This window comes from Prionailurus bengalensis, chromosome B4 (genome assembly GCF_016509475.1).
Source record: "Prionailurus bengalensis isolate Pbe53 chromosome B4, Fcat_Pben_1.1_paternal_pri, whole genome shotgun sequence".
Lineage (NCBI taxonomy): Eukaryota > Metazoa > Chordata > Mammalia > Carnivora > Felidae > Prionailurus > Prionailurus bengalensis.
This window is the reverse complement of record NC_057358.1, coordinates 117,566,076-117,579,822: the sequence shown is the minus strand read 5'-3', so window position 1 is coordinate 117,579,822 and position 13,747 is coordinate 117,566,076. Positions and strand designations below refer to the sequence as shown.

The 13,747-nt window shown below is 37.8% G+C and overlaps 1 protein-coding gene across 1 annotated transcript in view; it reads right to left on the bottom strand.

Moving 5' to 3' along the window:
• Positions 1-13,747, bottom strand: part of CFAP54 (cilia and flagella associated protein 54) — a 296,556-nt gene that overhangs the window by 266,820 nt on the left and 15,989 nt on the right. Inside the window, 3 exon segments of the mRNA XM_043562207.1 lie at positions 1,363-1,506; positions 8,675-8,733; positions 12,690-12,861. Coding sequence (XP_043418142.1) covers positions 1,363-1,506; positions 8,675-8,733; positions 12,690-12,861 — 375 coding nt within the window.

Sequence of the window (13,747 nt, the reverse complement as noted above, 5' to 3'; positions counted from 1 at the left end):
AAAGCATGCTGTATTATGCATTCAACTATTCACTTTGTCCACTAAATTGTGAGGCCCTTTAAGGATCTTATTTATTTTTGTATCTCTGGTAGCCAGCATGTAGGAAGTATTTATTAATGTCTGAGGGAAAAAAAGGAAGGAAGGAAGGAAGGAAGGAAGGAAGGAAGGAAGGAAGGAAGGAAGCCTGCTTATTTAATCAGGTCACCATTATTATAATTCTCTAGAGATAGTAACAAAACAGGTCAATTTATGTAATTTATTTTACCATTTCTTTGAAATACGTTATCTATAATTTATAATTTTTTCCCGAAGACGCTTCCAGACATAATAACATACATGAACAGTTAAATTTTCCAATAAGGAAGAATTCCAATAGGAATCAAATAGTCAAAACTATGTATATGTTCCATTCGCCGACAATTCTAATAGCTACAGAAATATGCCACCCCTAGTACACTATAACTAACTGTACATGTATGGTGAGTAGTTTCTAGAACGCATCCTGGGCTAGAAAATGTCTCCCACAAGGGTTATACTAGGCTATTCAGGATGGGCCACTACCATCCAATCCCTCAGAATTAGTTTGGGCAGGAAAAACCAAATGTAAAAGAGCCATTAACTGGCCAGATGATTGTGAACAGGATACGAAAAAAGATTTGTACAACCGTAAAGCGCTGTCCTGCTTAGACTTCCAGCCAAGAGGTTAAGTGAAGGCTGAAATCCTCTGCACTCACCAGACCATATACACTGGTGCAGGGATGTGCTGGCCTACAGGAAGGGGTGCCTACTTCTAATTCTCACCAAGCCCTCATCCACTGACAAGCTAAGTACCATGTATTGTAGAAAAGGGTGCTTTTGATTTACACAGAGGTACCACATAGGCTAATAGAAACCCCTAAAAGTTAAGTTACATTTCAAGTATTCGGTCTAAAAGATATACAGGAAAAGAAGAAAAACAAAAAAAAAAAGGGGGGGTGTATTAAATGACATCTGGAAGCAGAGAAAAGCAAGACAAATGGATTGCAGGGGGCATAGAATGCAAAACTAAATAGGGAAGAAGAGTGACTTGTATGAAAGAATTCAACGGGGAAGGAAAGATATCAGAAATCTTATTCAGAAAAGGGTCCAAGGAGGTGGAAGTGAACAAAGAGCAAAGGAGAGAGCAGAATGTAGAGCAAGAGATCAATAGAACGGGGAAGCCAAGCACACTTCTGCAGGTACACCCTGGGACTTCCGTCTTTGCTCCACTGCAATTCTTCAGGTTTTGTCTGTCTGTGTTTGTGTTGCTGGGCATCTGAAGAAGAAAATGCTAATGACTTGTAATTTTCAATACTGGGATGCTGAGAATGACAAGTGGCCTACCTCTGCATGAACGCCAGCTTGGCAGTCATAATAGCACTGGCAGACGGCAGTGTAAAGAGTAGCCCGCCACGTCAGGTACCTGACAGACAGGAGCGGGACCGAGAACTCCATACACATACTGGCCCACAGGAGGTATTCCAAGGCCTGAGGAAGAAAGAGCACACTCAAGTAAATTTTCATTTTAAGCTAATAATGATGATTTTTATCTAATATAATCAGATTATAAGTTGTGAGCACAAGTTGCTGACTACTTAAACCAAAAATACCATAAATAGTGAGTCAAGAAAAAACAAGCATTTAAAAAGAAAATAATTTAAAGAATTCAAAATCTCAAGTGAGTCATTTTAGAATATCTTCCTTCTTAGCTACTAAAGTCCTATGAAGCCAGCTTGTTTTTATCTATATTTATCAAGTGTCAATAGCAGTCTAGGAGTTAATTCTAACAATGGAATTGTTATTACCTGGCCTGGAACCAATGCATGTGTCTGAAAATCAGCTAGTATAGCAGGGTAGGGGAGATGGAAAAGGCTTCCTCTCCAGTGCCCGTGATACTTAGTAGAAACAGTCCAATATTGGAGTCAAATAGACCTGAGCTTCCATCCTAATTTTATCACCTAGTATCTGTCATTTTACCTCTCCAGACATCATTTTTTTTTCATCTGAAAATAGGTATTTTAGCACATGGTAGCAGTGCTGTTATGGAGAAGGAGACAATGCACATGACATTGTAGGATGGTATCTGGTACACTGTAAGCACCCCATAAATGGTGCCTATTACCAGGTACAACTTGAAACAAAATGGTGGGGAAAGATCATCATTGTCATTGGCCTGTTGTAGGAATATATGCTTCCCCTCAACCACTGGTAATTCTTTTTATTCTTTACGTCCCTTTTTGGACATACTCCTCCCACAAACTCTATACCAGGAAACACTACTTGACTATACGTATCCTGCAGTTAAAATTTTTCAATCTTTTTCTTTCTTCAAAAATATTCCAAAAGCTCAAAAGTTAATTTGATTATATTACCTTTCATTTGATTGAATATAAAAAATTTCATCTATGTTCCACATGTAAATGTAAAAAACGTTACTGAGATGAAAATAAGAATCTGAGCCAAAAATCTCAGAATATAAAATTCTAAATTGTATCCATGGAGATATTGACCTTGACCAACCAAGCAAGTCCTCACATGTCTCCCTAGACTATGAGGATAATCCTCACTTGTCTCCCTGTCTTCGGTCTCACTCAACCCTTGTTCTTCTCATACACCCCCTTCCTTATATATTTTATATAATATATCCACCAAAATTACCTTTCTTTTTTTTAAGTTTTATTTATTTAAGTAATTTCTGCACCCAATGTGGGACTCGAACCCATGACCCCGAGATCAAGAGTCACATGGTCTTCCAACTAAGCCAACCAGGTGGCCCCAAAATTAGCTTTCTAAAATGCAATTTGGGCGTCTAATTGTGTTTAGAATACTCCCATGGCTCCCTATTGCCTATACAGTGAAGTACAACCCTATCTAGGGCACACACACACACACACACACCATTCATTACCTAGTCCCTGCCTTCTCCTCCCTCCATCACTCTTGATCCTACGTCATATACTTAAAGCTACTCCAAAATGCTTTCCATTCCACAAAACATCTTAGTGGCCCAAATACACATGTCTTTGCTTACCCTGTTCTCTCCTTCACCCACCCCATATGACCGAGCTGAAACACTACCCCCATGACTAGCAGTGTTACCTTGGACAATTTATTTAAACTCCATGTGTCAAGGTTCTTCATCTGCAAGATAGGTATAATGACTATCTTATAGGATTGTTTGAGGATTAATTGAGTTAATAGAGGCTAAATGCTTAGAACACATTACACACATAAGTGTTCACTCTGGTGACCACAGTGAAGAAAGAGAAAGTGGAGCAGGAGAGGGTGGAGGAACAAGATAAGGAGGGGAAAGAGAACAGTTGTTGAAGACTCTCCCAATGTCCCTAGAGAGAAATGACTATTGCCTTATTTCTATCTATACCATAATTGCATTATGGGTGTGTGTGTATATGTGTGTATATATATGTACATATACATATATATATGTGTATGTATATATATATATATATATAATTTATGTAAATGTTTATGTACATATATATTTTACATTTAGTTGCACTAATATGCTCACATGTGTGTGATTCCAAAACTAGACTGTAATCTCTTTGAAAATAGGAATAGCACCATTATTAGATATCACCAGCATCCAGAAGAGTACCAGGTACATAGCAGATATTCCCAAGTGCTATTAAATGAATTCAATGAACAGCCTTAAAGTCAGCAGAACCAACTGCAGGAGACTAACAAGTATTCAAGATTCTCAAGAAAATAATGATAATAAATGTGGACAATGGAATAAAGTCCTTCTTCCAATAACAAATTCGGCCTTCAAAAATTGAGGAAGTAATTAAGGAAAAATATGTCTATAAAAGTCAAACCCACCTTGAAAAGGCAAATCATCAAAATGATCCAGGAGCTTCATATGTATAAAGCAAACCCACCAGACTGACGTAGTATTTAATAATACAAATAGATAAAACACTGATAACATTCAGACCCTATTTCCATCTCTGGAGCTGTCAAAGGCAGTATATGCAACACATGTGCAAGCATCTTAGTGTTCTCATCTAAGAGAAAGAAAATCTGAAAGTCCAGAATTCTCCCCTGCCTAGTCAGTTCTGATTCCAGAGGAAAAGAGAGTGCTGGAAGTAGATCAGAGTTTGACACAGAATTGTAATAGTCTTGGTTATCCACTAAGCTCATCCCACTGGAATGTAAATTCACTTAGGAAAGGGACCTTGTTGGTCTTGTTCACCACCATATCCCCATCTCCTAAAACTACCTGGCATGTAATAGTAAATATTACATAAATATTTGTTGACTGATCATCATTAAAAAGTTTCAGTTAATGGTGCCAAATATGGAATTATGCCAAGTATTCATAGAATCAAAGGGCTCAAAGCCTATCCAATTTCATCCCCGCCAACATCACTGGCACCACCACCTAATGTCCTATACCTTCCCTGCCCCAGAGTTCTCACCTCTAGTAACAAGGAATGTGCCACATGGTATCAGAAGACAATTCTAAATATGAAAAGTGCTTCATTAATGAAATGAACCATCCTGATATACCTTCAGGGCCTCGGTCCTAGTTACACCTTCTGGAATAGCACAATACCACCCCAAACTCACTTCCAAGTTACAGCCTTCCAAGACCTGAAAAACACCTATGCTTCCTGTCTTCTCTCCCAGCTCTCTCTCCAGGATAAACATTCCTGGGCGCCTTTATATATCCCAGGCCTGCTCTTCCCTTCTCCATCATGGTTAGTCTCCTGTGGCTTTGCTCCAGGTTGCCAATGTCCTTTAGAGTGATGACTTCTCCACAGTTAAATGAAACTTTTGGTCCCTGTTTCTGGACACTACGTCTCTACTAAGTGGGTCCGGGGTTGCTTTATTGCTGTTTTTGCTGCTGTTGTTGTTTGCTAACCTTGCTGAACTGTGAACTGATGTGGAATTAACAGTCATCAAAACTGCAGTTTTCTCACATCTGTAGCACAAAAATCTCATTGTGGATTTTTGCATTTGGACTGTTGCAGTTTGGGGAGTATGAGATTAAACCATGTATAAATTTTCCCCTTTTAAACTCACATGTCTTTTCAAAACCCTGTTGGGATTCCTGATATTAGAAATTTCACATTTCAAAATAAAAATAGCTTCAGTCACTAATTGCTCACATTATTTTTGAGTTCATATTCAGACTTAGAATAAAACACCCCAATCACATATTTAGTGCCCCAAGGGACCGTAAAAGTGACCTAATCTAACTCCAAGAGGCTAAACTGCTTGTAAGCAACAGAGCTGAGACTAGAATTCGGGTCTTTAGACTTACAAGCACAGCAGCGTTCCTTCCACCACATCGGGGCAGCCTTGACAAAGGGGGAGTTCTGAAAATCCATCATTCCACTTGGGGTTCTGGAAAACTGTCATTCAGGTTTAAAGATGAAGAGCCGTTTCAAAAAAACTTTTAAAAAACCACAAATCTTGATTTGTAGCTTTTTTTCTTGCTCTCAAAAGCTAGGAAGAACTATTTCTATTAATTTAAAAAAATGATTTCAGTAGAACCGCTTTCTTCATAAGGGAAAAATATTTTTGAAAAACGCAGTGAGAAGAGCCCAGCAAGAGCATGGTTCAGAGGTTGGGCAGGAAACACACACACAATTAGTCAGCTCAGCCACAGGACGGCACTGCAGCATCATTTATACCAGCGCGGATCATTGGAGGAAGACAACACCTGGAGGCATTTCAAAGTTTGGGTTTGAAGTTTATGTAATGGCACATGGAATGATTTGACAATAATTGTTCAAGCTGCAGATTTTACTAAACTATTTCAATTTTATAGTAAAATGAAACAGATATCAACTGTAAGGATGAATATATATTCTACTGTATTCTTTAATGTTTGCTGAGTACTGTACTACAATTTTAAATGCCTCAGAAGAAACTAGATTATACCATAAATGAAAGTGAAGTTGTCATATATCTTTAGGGAAAGAGGCTTCAGAAGCCTGGTCTCCCTCCATTCCTTGAGGTTTTGCTGGTGGCCTGTCTGAGCACCAAATCAAGTGTTTCCCATATAGGGAAGAGCCCCTGGTCAGTCCTGGTCTTCAGAACATCTTAAGGAATACAGAGTCATGTCAAAAACGAGTAGCCCTCCTACACGGCTCCTCCATTTGAGTAGGTGAACCAAAATAGGATGGGTCATGACATGGTTAAATTTAGTCAATAGGCAATCACTTTTCTTTTTTTTTTCTTTTTTTTAAATTTTAATGTTTACTGATCTTAGAGAGAGAGACAGACAGACAGACAGAGTGTGAGCAGGGGAGGAGCAGAGAGAGAGAGGGAGACACAGAATCTGAAGCAGGCATCAGCACAGAGCCCGACGCGGGGCTCGAACTCACAGACAGCGAGATCATGACCTGAGCCGAAGTCAGGCAAACCAACTGAGCCACCCAGGCGCCCCATGCAATCACTTTTCTAATGGTGTTGAGTGTCAGTACGGTGTAGTATTGGCCTCAGCTACACCTCTAACTAAATGTGAGACATTGAGCCTCAGCTTCTTCATCTTTAAGATGAAGTTAATAATAGCACCTTTCTCAAAGTGGTGGTGTGAGGATTAAATTAGATAATATGTGAAGAAAGTGCTCAGAAGCATACCTGATAAATGGTAGGCATTCATTCAATAAATGATGATGATGATATTGCCCACCTCGTAAGACAATACTGAGCATTATATATGCCCTTCACACAGACCTAACACATAGTAGAGATTCAATAATAATAACAAATGGTAGCCATTATGCCTAGATCCTATAGGAATAGGAGTTTAGATTGCTCTAGGGTGACACCGGAAAAGCCTGAGGATCCCATGTCTATTTCTCTTTCTGTTGTATGCTATAACAGACTTGAATTCTAAAATTGCTGCAGAATCGGGAACCCTCATACCCAGAAGCACTCAGATGTGGCTGAACCTCCAAGGACTTGTCCCCATTAAATGGACCCATAAAGTTCATTTATAGCCTCAGCTCAGGAATCAACTCACCAGCTGAGGGCTTGGGAATTTCTAGATGAAAATTATTAATTTCCTTGAAACTTATTATAGTGAACAAACTGAAAGAATCTCATTCCAGTCTTCAAGTGCTAACTGTACAACTACCCACCACCCCAAATTTCTTGCATCTCTCACTTGCCCCCATTCCTATCCCACAAGACTGGGGCCATAGAACTGTCCTCCTTCAGCCCTTATTTTGTCAGACAAAAGCTCAAGTTCAATAAGGGGGAGAGGAGATGTCTTACATCGGATCTGAATAAGAAATCATTTTAAGATGACTGTGACATTAAACTAAAATTCTCTCAGCATTAACAAGCACAAACACTAACAGTTAAGTTTTGGCACGGATGTCTCTGCCCTTCAAGGCTCTGGCAGACAAATGCTGTAGCAGACCAAACTATGATGGTTCTGTGAAGCAGTATTTGTTGCTACAGCAAGTGCAACAGGAGTATGCAAATTCTCTTTAGGAAATCATCTGGAACTGAATGCAGAATTGTTGGAATAGTGTGTAGGCCACATTTACATTATTCATGAGACAGTCTCCCTTCATTTTAATTTACATTCAAAATGCTGGCACAGAGCTTGCTCGAGTCACTGTCAGTAATAGAGCTTTTAAATTTGAGGAACAAAACAGAGAGAACACATAATTAATGTTATGCACTGAGCATGCAAGCATCTTTTCTTCCATTTGTATTTTTTAAGAATTGTCAAATTTTAAGATACTTGGGTTATATTTTGAAGAAATAAATTTTTTAAAAAAAGTATCTGACCTGAGTGTTAGAATATTCAGTGTAAGGTTTTGCATGCAGGAAAGAAAAATAAAGCAGGAATGTTTCAGACACCAGAAACAATTCAAGCATGGTCTCAACAGGAGTATATTCTCCCCTCTTGGGCTATATTCTAATGACTGGATACTGACACAGGGAATAAATATGTCTCCTACACACAAAAGTGCTACCAACATTGAAGGGAAGTCAATAGAAGTGTCAGCCACTTCCTCAAGCTAAAACTGAGCAGTAAGTTCTAGTAAGTGAGATTCTTCTTATGAAATAAAGTCCCCTTCCCCTCAGCTCATGACTGGGCCAATGGTTAGGTGTACATTCACCCAACTAGCAGGTGGGCCATAAGTAAAGTCCAAGCTGTTCAAGGAGAACAAAGTCCAAACTCCATAGCATCATACATAAACAGGCTAACCATAGTTTATTATCCAAACCAGAACACTTTAAAGAGTGAAAGGGAGCACTATTAATAATTACTCCAGGAAAACAGACATAAACCAGGACTGTCCTGGCAAGCCAGGATGCATGGTCACCCTACCTAAAGATATAGTTACCAGAGGGATGTTCAGTATCAAGTTGACAAGTAATGACTAATCTGAGAGACTGAGAACACTGGAGATTACCTATCAATTTTAGGAGTTCTTTCTTTTTTTTTTTTTCATTAATACTGTATTGTCTTTTTTTAGATTTTTATCTTTACGGATGGTCATGTTAAAGTAAAAGTATGAACAGTAAAACTATATAATATATACTTATTAACTTTTATTATATAATCCACTGATTTCCTTTGTTTAGCATTCAATGCTAACAAAAGTCTTGAGAAAAACAGGAAATACAAGGCAAGATATTTTGTCAGTAAATTTCATACCTTGGAAGACTGACCTATGATCATCAGTTTTCTGCAAATGGTGTAAATGTAAATGGTACCTAGATGAAGAAAAAGACTGTTAACATGTTTTACAGTTAAATAATGGCGATTTTATATTCCAATTTCTGTTGTTTAAGTCTGTAGTCCCTAAAACAAGTGATCTCATGAGAAAGTCTGATAATAGAGAGTTTATAATCGTTACAATTTTTTTGTAACTTGCAGCCAAATCATTAAAAGAACTAATTTGAACATATTTTAAGTAAGTTGCCACAGGAATCTTTTAGTCTCATTTGAAAGGAAGCATAAGTTTTGAAATATATTGAACAAAGGAATATTTTAGTAGCATAATTTAGGTACCGTGTGGTTTTATTAATTCATACAAAATGCTGTTGGTTCCCATGGCTTCCCTATGATTGAAAAACTAAAGATTTATCTCCAAATAAGATTAGAATACATCTTTAATCAAAATAGCATAATAATAAGCAAAGAAACTCATGAAAATTTAAAATCAAAACATATATTTATTTTTTATTTATTTGCAGTGTCATATAATATTTGCCCCATTATTAAGGTATAAGCACTCCAGTGAAAAACAGCATTTCCAACTCGTATTTAAAGTATGATATTTTTTTTTTGTCAGGTCATTAATTAAATACCAGAAGCTAGAAAACTGGCAGAGTTGGAGCAGGAATGGGGAACAACATCACCAGACATCTCTCTATATACAAAGGACATTATCGTGCTATAAACATACCCCAAAGATGGTAACATACCTTTAAAAGGCATGTAATTATAATGACAAGTAGTCTAAATATTTTCTATAAAATATCTGATCTAAAATGCACAACCATCAAAATTCAACAGTTATGAATCCATGTTTGCACTTAAACTTTAAGAGCTTCTGAGAAAACAGCATCTGCTTCAAAACACACACCACTTGATTAAAATACCCTTGTAAGCATAGCATAATAACCATTAATTATATGTCAATAACAAAAATATTGAATAAACGTTTTTTAATTTTTTAACGTTTATTTTTGAGAGAGAGAGAGCGAGTGGGGGAGGAGGAGAGAGAGAGGAAGACACAGAATCCAAAGCAGGCTCCAACTGTCAGCATAGAGCCCGACGAGGGGCTCGAACTCATGAACCGCGAGATCATGACCTGAGCCAAAGTCAGACACTTAACCGACTGAACCACCCAGGTGCCCCAAATAAACTTTTAAACACTTACAGCACCATAAACTTTATAGACAATGCAATAGGTCCTTAACATTTAAGGACTCAGCCTTCTCAGTGTGACTGCTCCCAGACCATGGAATTAGTTATTTCACAGAAGATGCACCAGGGAAGAAACCAGTTGGCTAGTAACAGCTCAAGCCCAGCATTCTTATCTCAAGTGGTTTTTGTTGACCTTTACCCTTAATCTTTAAAAATGAAACTGTATAATAGTGTTTCTTCATTTAAAAAAGTCACCAAGTAAGGATACCCACAGCAAATTCATGCTTCTCCACAAAACATGTGATTCAGGTGGGAGCCAGGAGCCTGGGTAAACATGTCAGTAACGGGAACTGGGGAATTTCAAAAGACCTCAGGAGACTGCCCTCAAGAATGACAAGGGCCCTCTGTCCTTTAAAAATGTGATTTTAACCTTTCCAGCCCTAATATGTCCTGACTTACAACTGAAACCTTCTTTGATGGTTCAGGTTCTTGGCATGGCTCACAAATTCCCACTGCAGAAGCCTGACAGGGAGAGTAAACGATACAAAATGGAAGACGGGTGAAATCTCAGGATACCTCCGAAAGTTTGTTTTGTTCTATTTTTAACTAAATCCCTAATATGAGTTTATTGCCTTGTCATGTGACTCCTTTTCATCAAAGACAGCCACCACCAAAATAATCTTACTATGTGAGGGTTGAATGAGCTGGGTTCAGGTTGGTTGTGAAGTAAGGTATTATGCAATAGTCACACACCCAGTTAGAGTTTGTGAAAGAACCAAAATTGGTTAACTATCTTAAGAAACCAAGAGTGTGTATGCATAATAGTCAATTAAAAGGAAAGAGAATCAGTGTTAATGTCTAACAGAAAAGGTGAAATGTATTTTTGATAAATTGACTGTAGGTCAATTTATTTTTCTTTAAACTCCGAACTTATTTTAAAACTACAAGGTCTTAGCACTTGTTAATCTCCCAGCTGGAATGCCCTTCCCCCAAATATCCAGATGTCTCAGTCAGGTGTTTACTCAAACGTCATCTCGTCATCTCGGTGAGGCCTTCCCTGACCCTGTTTAAAATAGCTGCCCAGCTCCAGCCCCGCCTCTTTTCTCCCTATCCCCTTCTTGGCTTTATTTTTCTCCGTAGTACTCATCACTATCTAACACACCATTTAATTTTGATTTATCATCTCCCTGAAGCATTATGTAAGCATGAGAACAGGGTTTTTGTCTGTTGTCCACTCCTGTGTCCCTAGCACTTAGAACAATACTCAGCCCTTAATAACTTTGAGGTGAGTTAATTAAAACAGGGATAGTAGTCAGCAAAACTAAGTATATGTATCTCCCACAACCCAGCAATCCTACTCATGTACATAAACCCCAAAAAACGCTAACTTAGGTTTATAAAAAAGACACATGTAAGGATATTCATTGTAGAATAATTTATGCAATTATAGAGGTAGAGCAAACCAGGTGCCCATCCCGAGGGGTGTATGAATATCTGGAACACAACTCAACATGCAGAATTAACGAACTAGATTTACACATAGGAAACTGGTCAGGTTCTAAAACCATAGGACTGAGTAAAAAAAAATTTTAGGAAACAGAATAAAATCTAGAGCATGATACCATATGTATAAAGAAAAAGCACATATCTAGTAAAGGTATGTAGAAGATACAGAAATTGGTTTTGGTTTTGGTTTTGTTTTAGAGTATTAGGATATTTTTGTCTGTGATCTTAAAAAGACTGCAGCCAGGGAATTATGCTGCATCATTTCCACCTACCTCTTAAGCAAGGTCCAACCATGGGACCCACACCTCAGGCCTACCACTCCTTGAGCACAGAACCTCTCGTCCTGCCCAGATATGTGAGCAGTTCATGTGGAAAGATGGCAAATGGCTACTCAGGGAATCACAGATTCTTCATCTTCTTGAGGATGATCAGACACAAAAGCTTCATAGTCACTGGACTGAAAACTTCTTCCAAAATCAGGCTCATCTCTGACAGCAAATGTGAGCTCTCATTTCAATCAAAATGTCAAAAAAAATTATTTGGAGAGGGAGATGAAGGAAAAGGCTAGGAAATGTACTTCCAGTTGCCACAGATCAGGGAAAATCCAATATGTTTTCTTTCAAGCTATTTTGTCCTGGTTTTACACATAGAGAACACACTGTCATTTTCCTTTCAAGAAATTATCCATAGATCAATATAGTAGGTGACTGATTGTAACTTTAAAGAGAATTTAAATTAAATTAAAATTGTAACTCCCTGCTATATTTTGGCAGATAAGATTCATTTCAGAAGACAAATACAATATATATGTATGTATGTGTATGTATGCAATGCATATATGCATGTAAATACATTATATACACACACATTCCCAGAGCCCCTCACTCAGAAGCAAGTAGGAAGAGAAGATTGATAAGTAGAAAGCAACAGTCACTAGCCAAAGTATTTGAGAAGAGGACCAATGAATGGATGATGCTTAGAATCAACCTAACCTGCAACAGTCCTTTGATCTTTCTCCACTTATATTTACTTATTAACCACGGCCCCTACTTCTTTACACCTGAAACTGACTATCCCCACAGCCTCTGACCCTCTCTTTTAAGTCCCTGCTGACGAGGACAAACTAAAATGCAACAAAAATATTAAAAAGACAAAAACAAAATCCCCATAATCATCTTATTATGCAATGAATGTTTTAAATAACAAGACAGTCAGTCAAATTACCATCCAACTTGGCATTTAAATAACTTTCTGAAAGGCGTGATAAAAAATAAAAGACATTGGTATATACCGTTGAAAATAATCCAGCAAAGGTGTTCCAGTGGCAGAGCCACCTGCATGATGAGTCTTAAGGAGGACAAAATCTGCAGGCACTGGGTCACAGATTCTTTATTCTGCAGGTTCACATCATTGTCACAGACCAGTTCATAGTTGCAAATATTTTTGCCACTTAAAGCATGAAACTGAAATGCAGGGAAAATACAAAGAACATAAATAAAGTTTATGCAACTTAAAAAAGCATTTTCTTAAAATGTGAAAAATTAAAATAGAAATGATTCTGCTTAAATAGATTATGCAGGGCTATAGACTGAATATTTGTGCCCCCCCCCCAGTTTATATATTGAAACCTAACCCCCATTGTGATGGTATTTGGATGTGGGGTCTTTGGGAAGTGATTAGGTCATGAAGGTAGAGCTTTCATTACTAGGATTAGTGTGCTTATAAAAGAAACCTTGAAAGAGCTCCCTACTGCCTTCTGTCATGTGAGCACACAGAGAGAAGATAGCCATCTATGAATTAGAAAGTGAGCCCTCACCAGACATCAAATCTTCCAGCCCCTAACCTTGTGCTTCCCAGCCTCCAGAACTGAGAGAAATAAATATTGTTTAAGCCATCCAGTCTATAAAAATATAATAAGATAAAAACAGAGAGGGAGGCAAACCATAAGAGACTCTTAAAGAGAACAAACTGAGGGTTGCTGGGGGTAGGGGGCAGATGGGTTAGATGGGTGATGGGCATTAAGGAGGGCACGTATTGGGATGAGCCCTTGGTGTTATGTGTAAGTGATGAATCACTGACTTCTACTCCTGAAACCAATACTACACTATGCATTAACTAACTTGAATTTAAATAAATAAATTTTTAAAAAACCATCAGTCTATGGATTTTTGTTATAGCAGCCCTCAAGGACTAAGACATATGGAAAGAAACGTGGTAAAAATGGTTTCTTCAAAGCATCTATTTAGTTAAGATTACTTGTCTTCAGTCAAAAAAGAAAAATTCAAAAGTAAAAAAAAGTACAAAATTCTATTTCCAAGAATATGGAATTGAATCACATTTTATAAACCC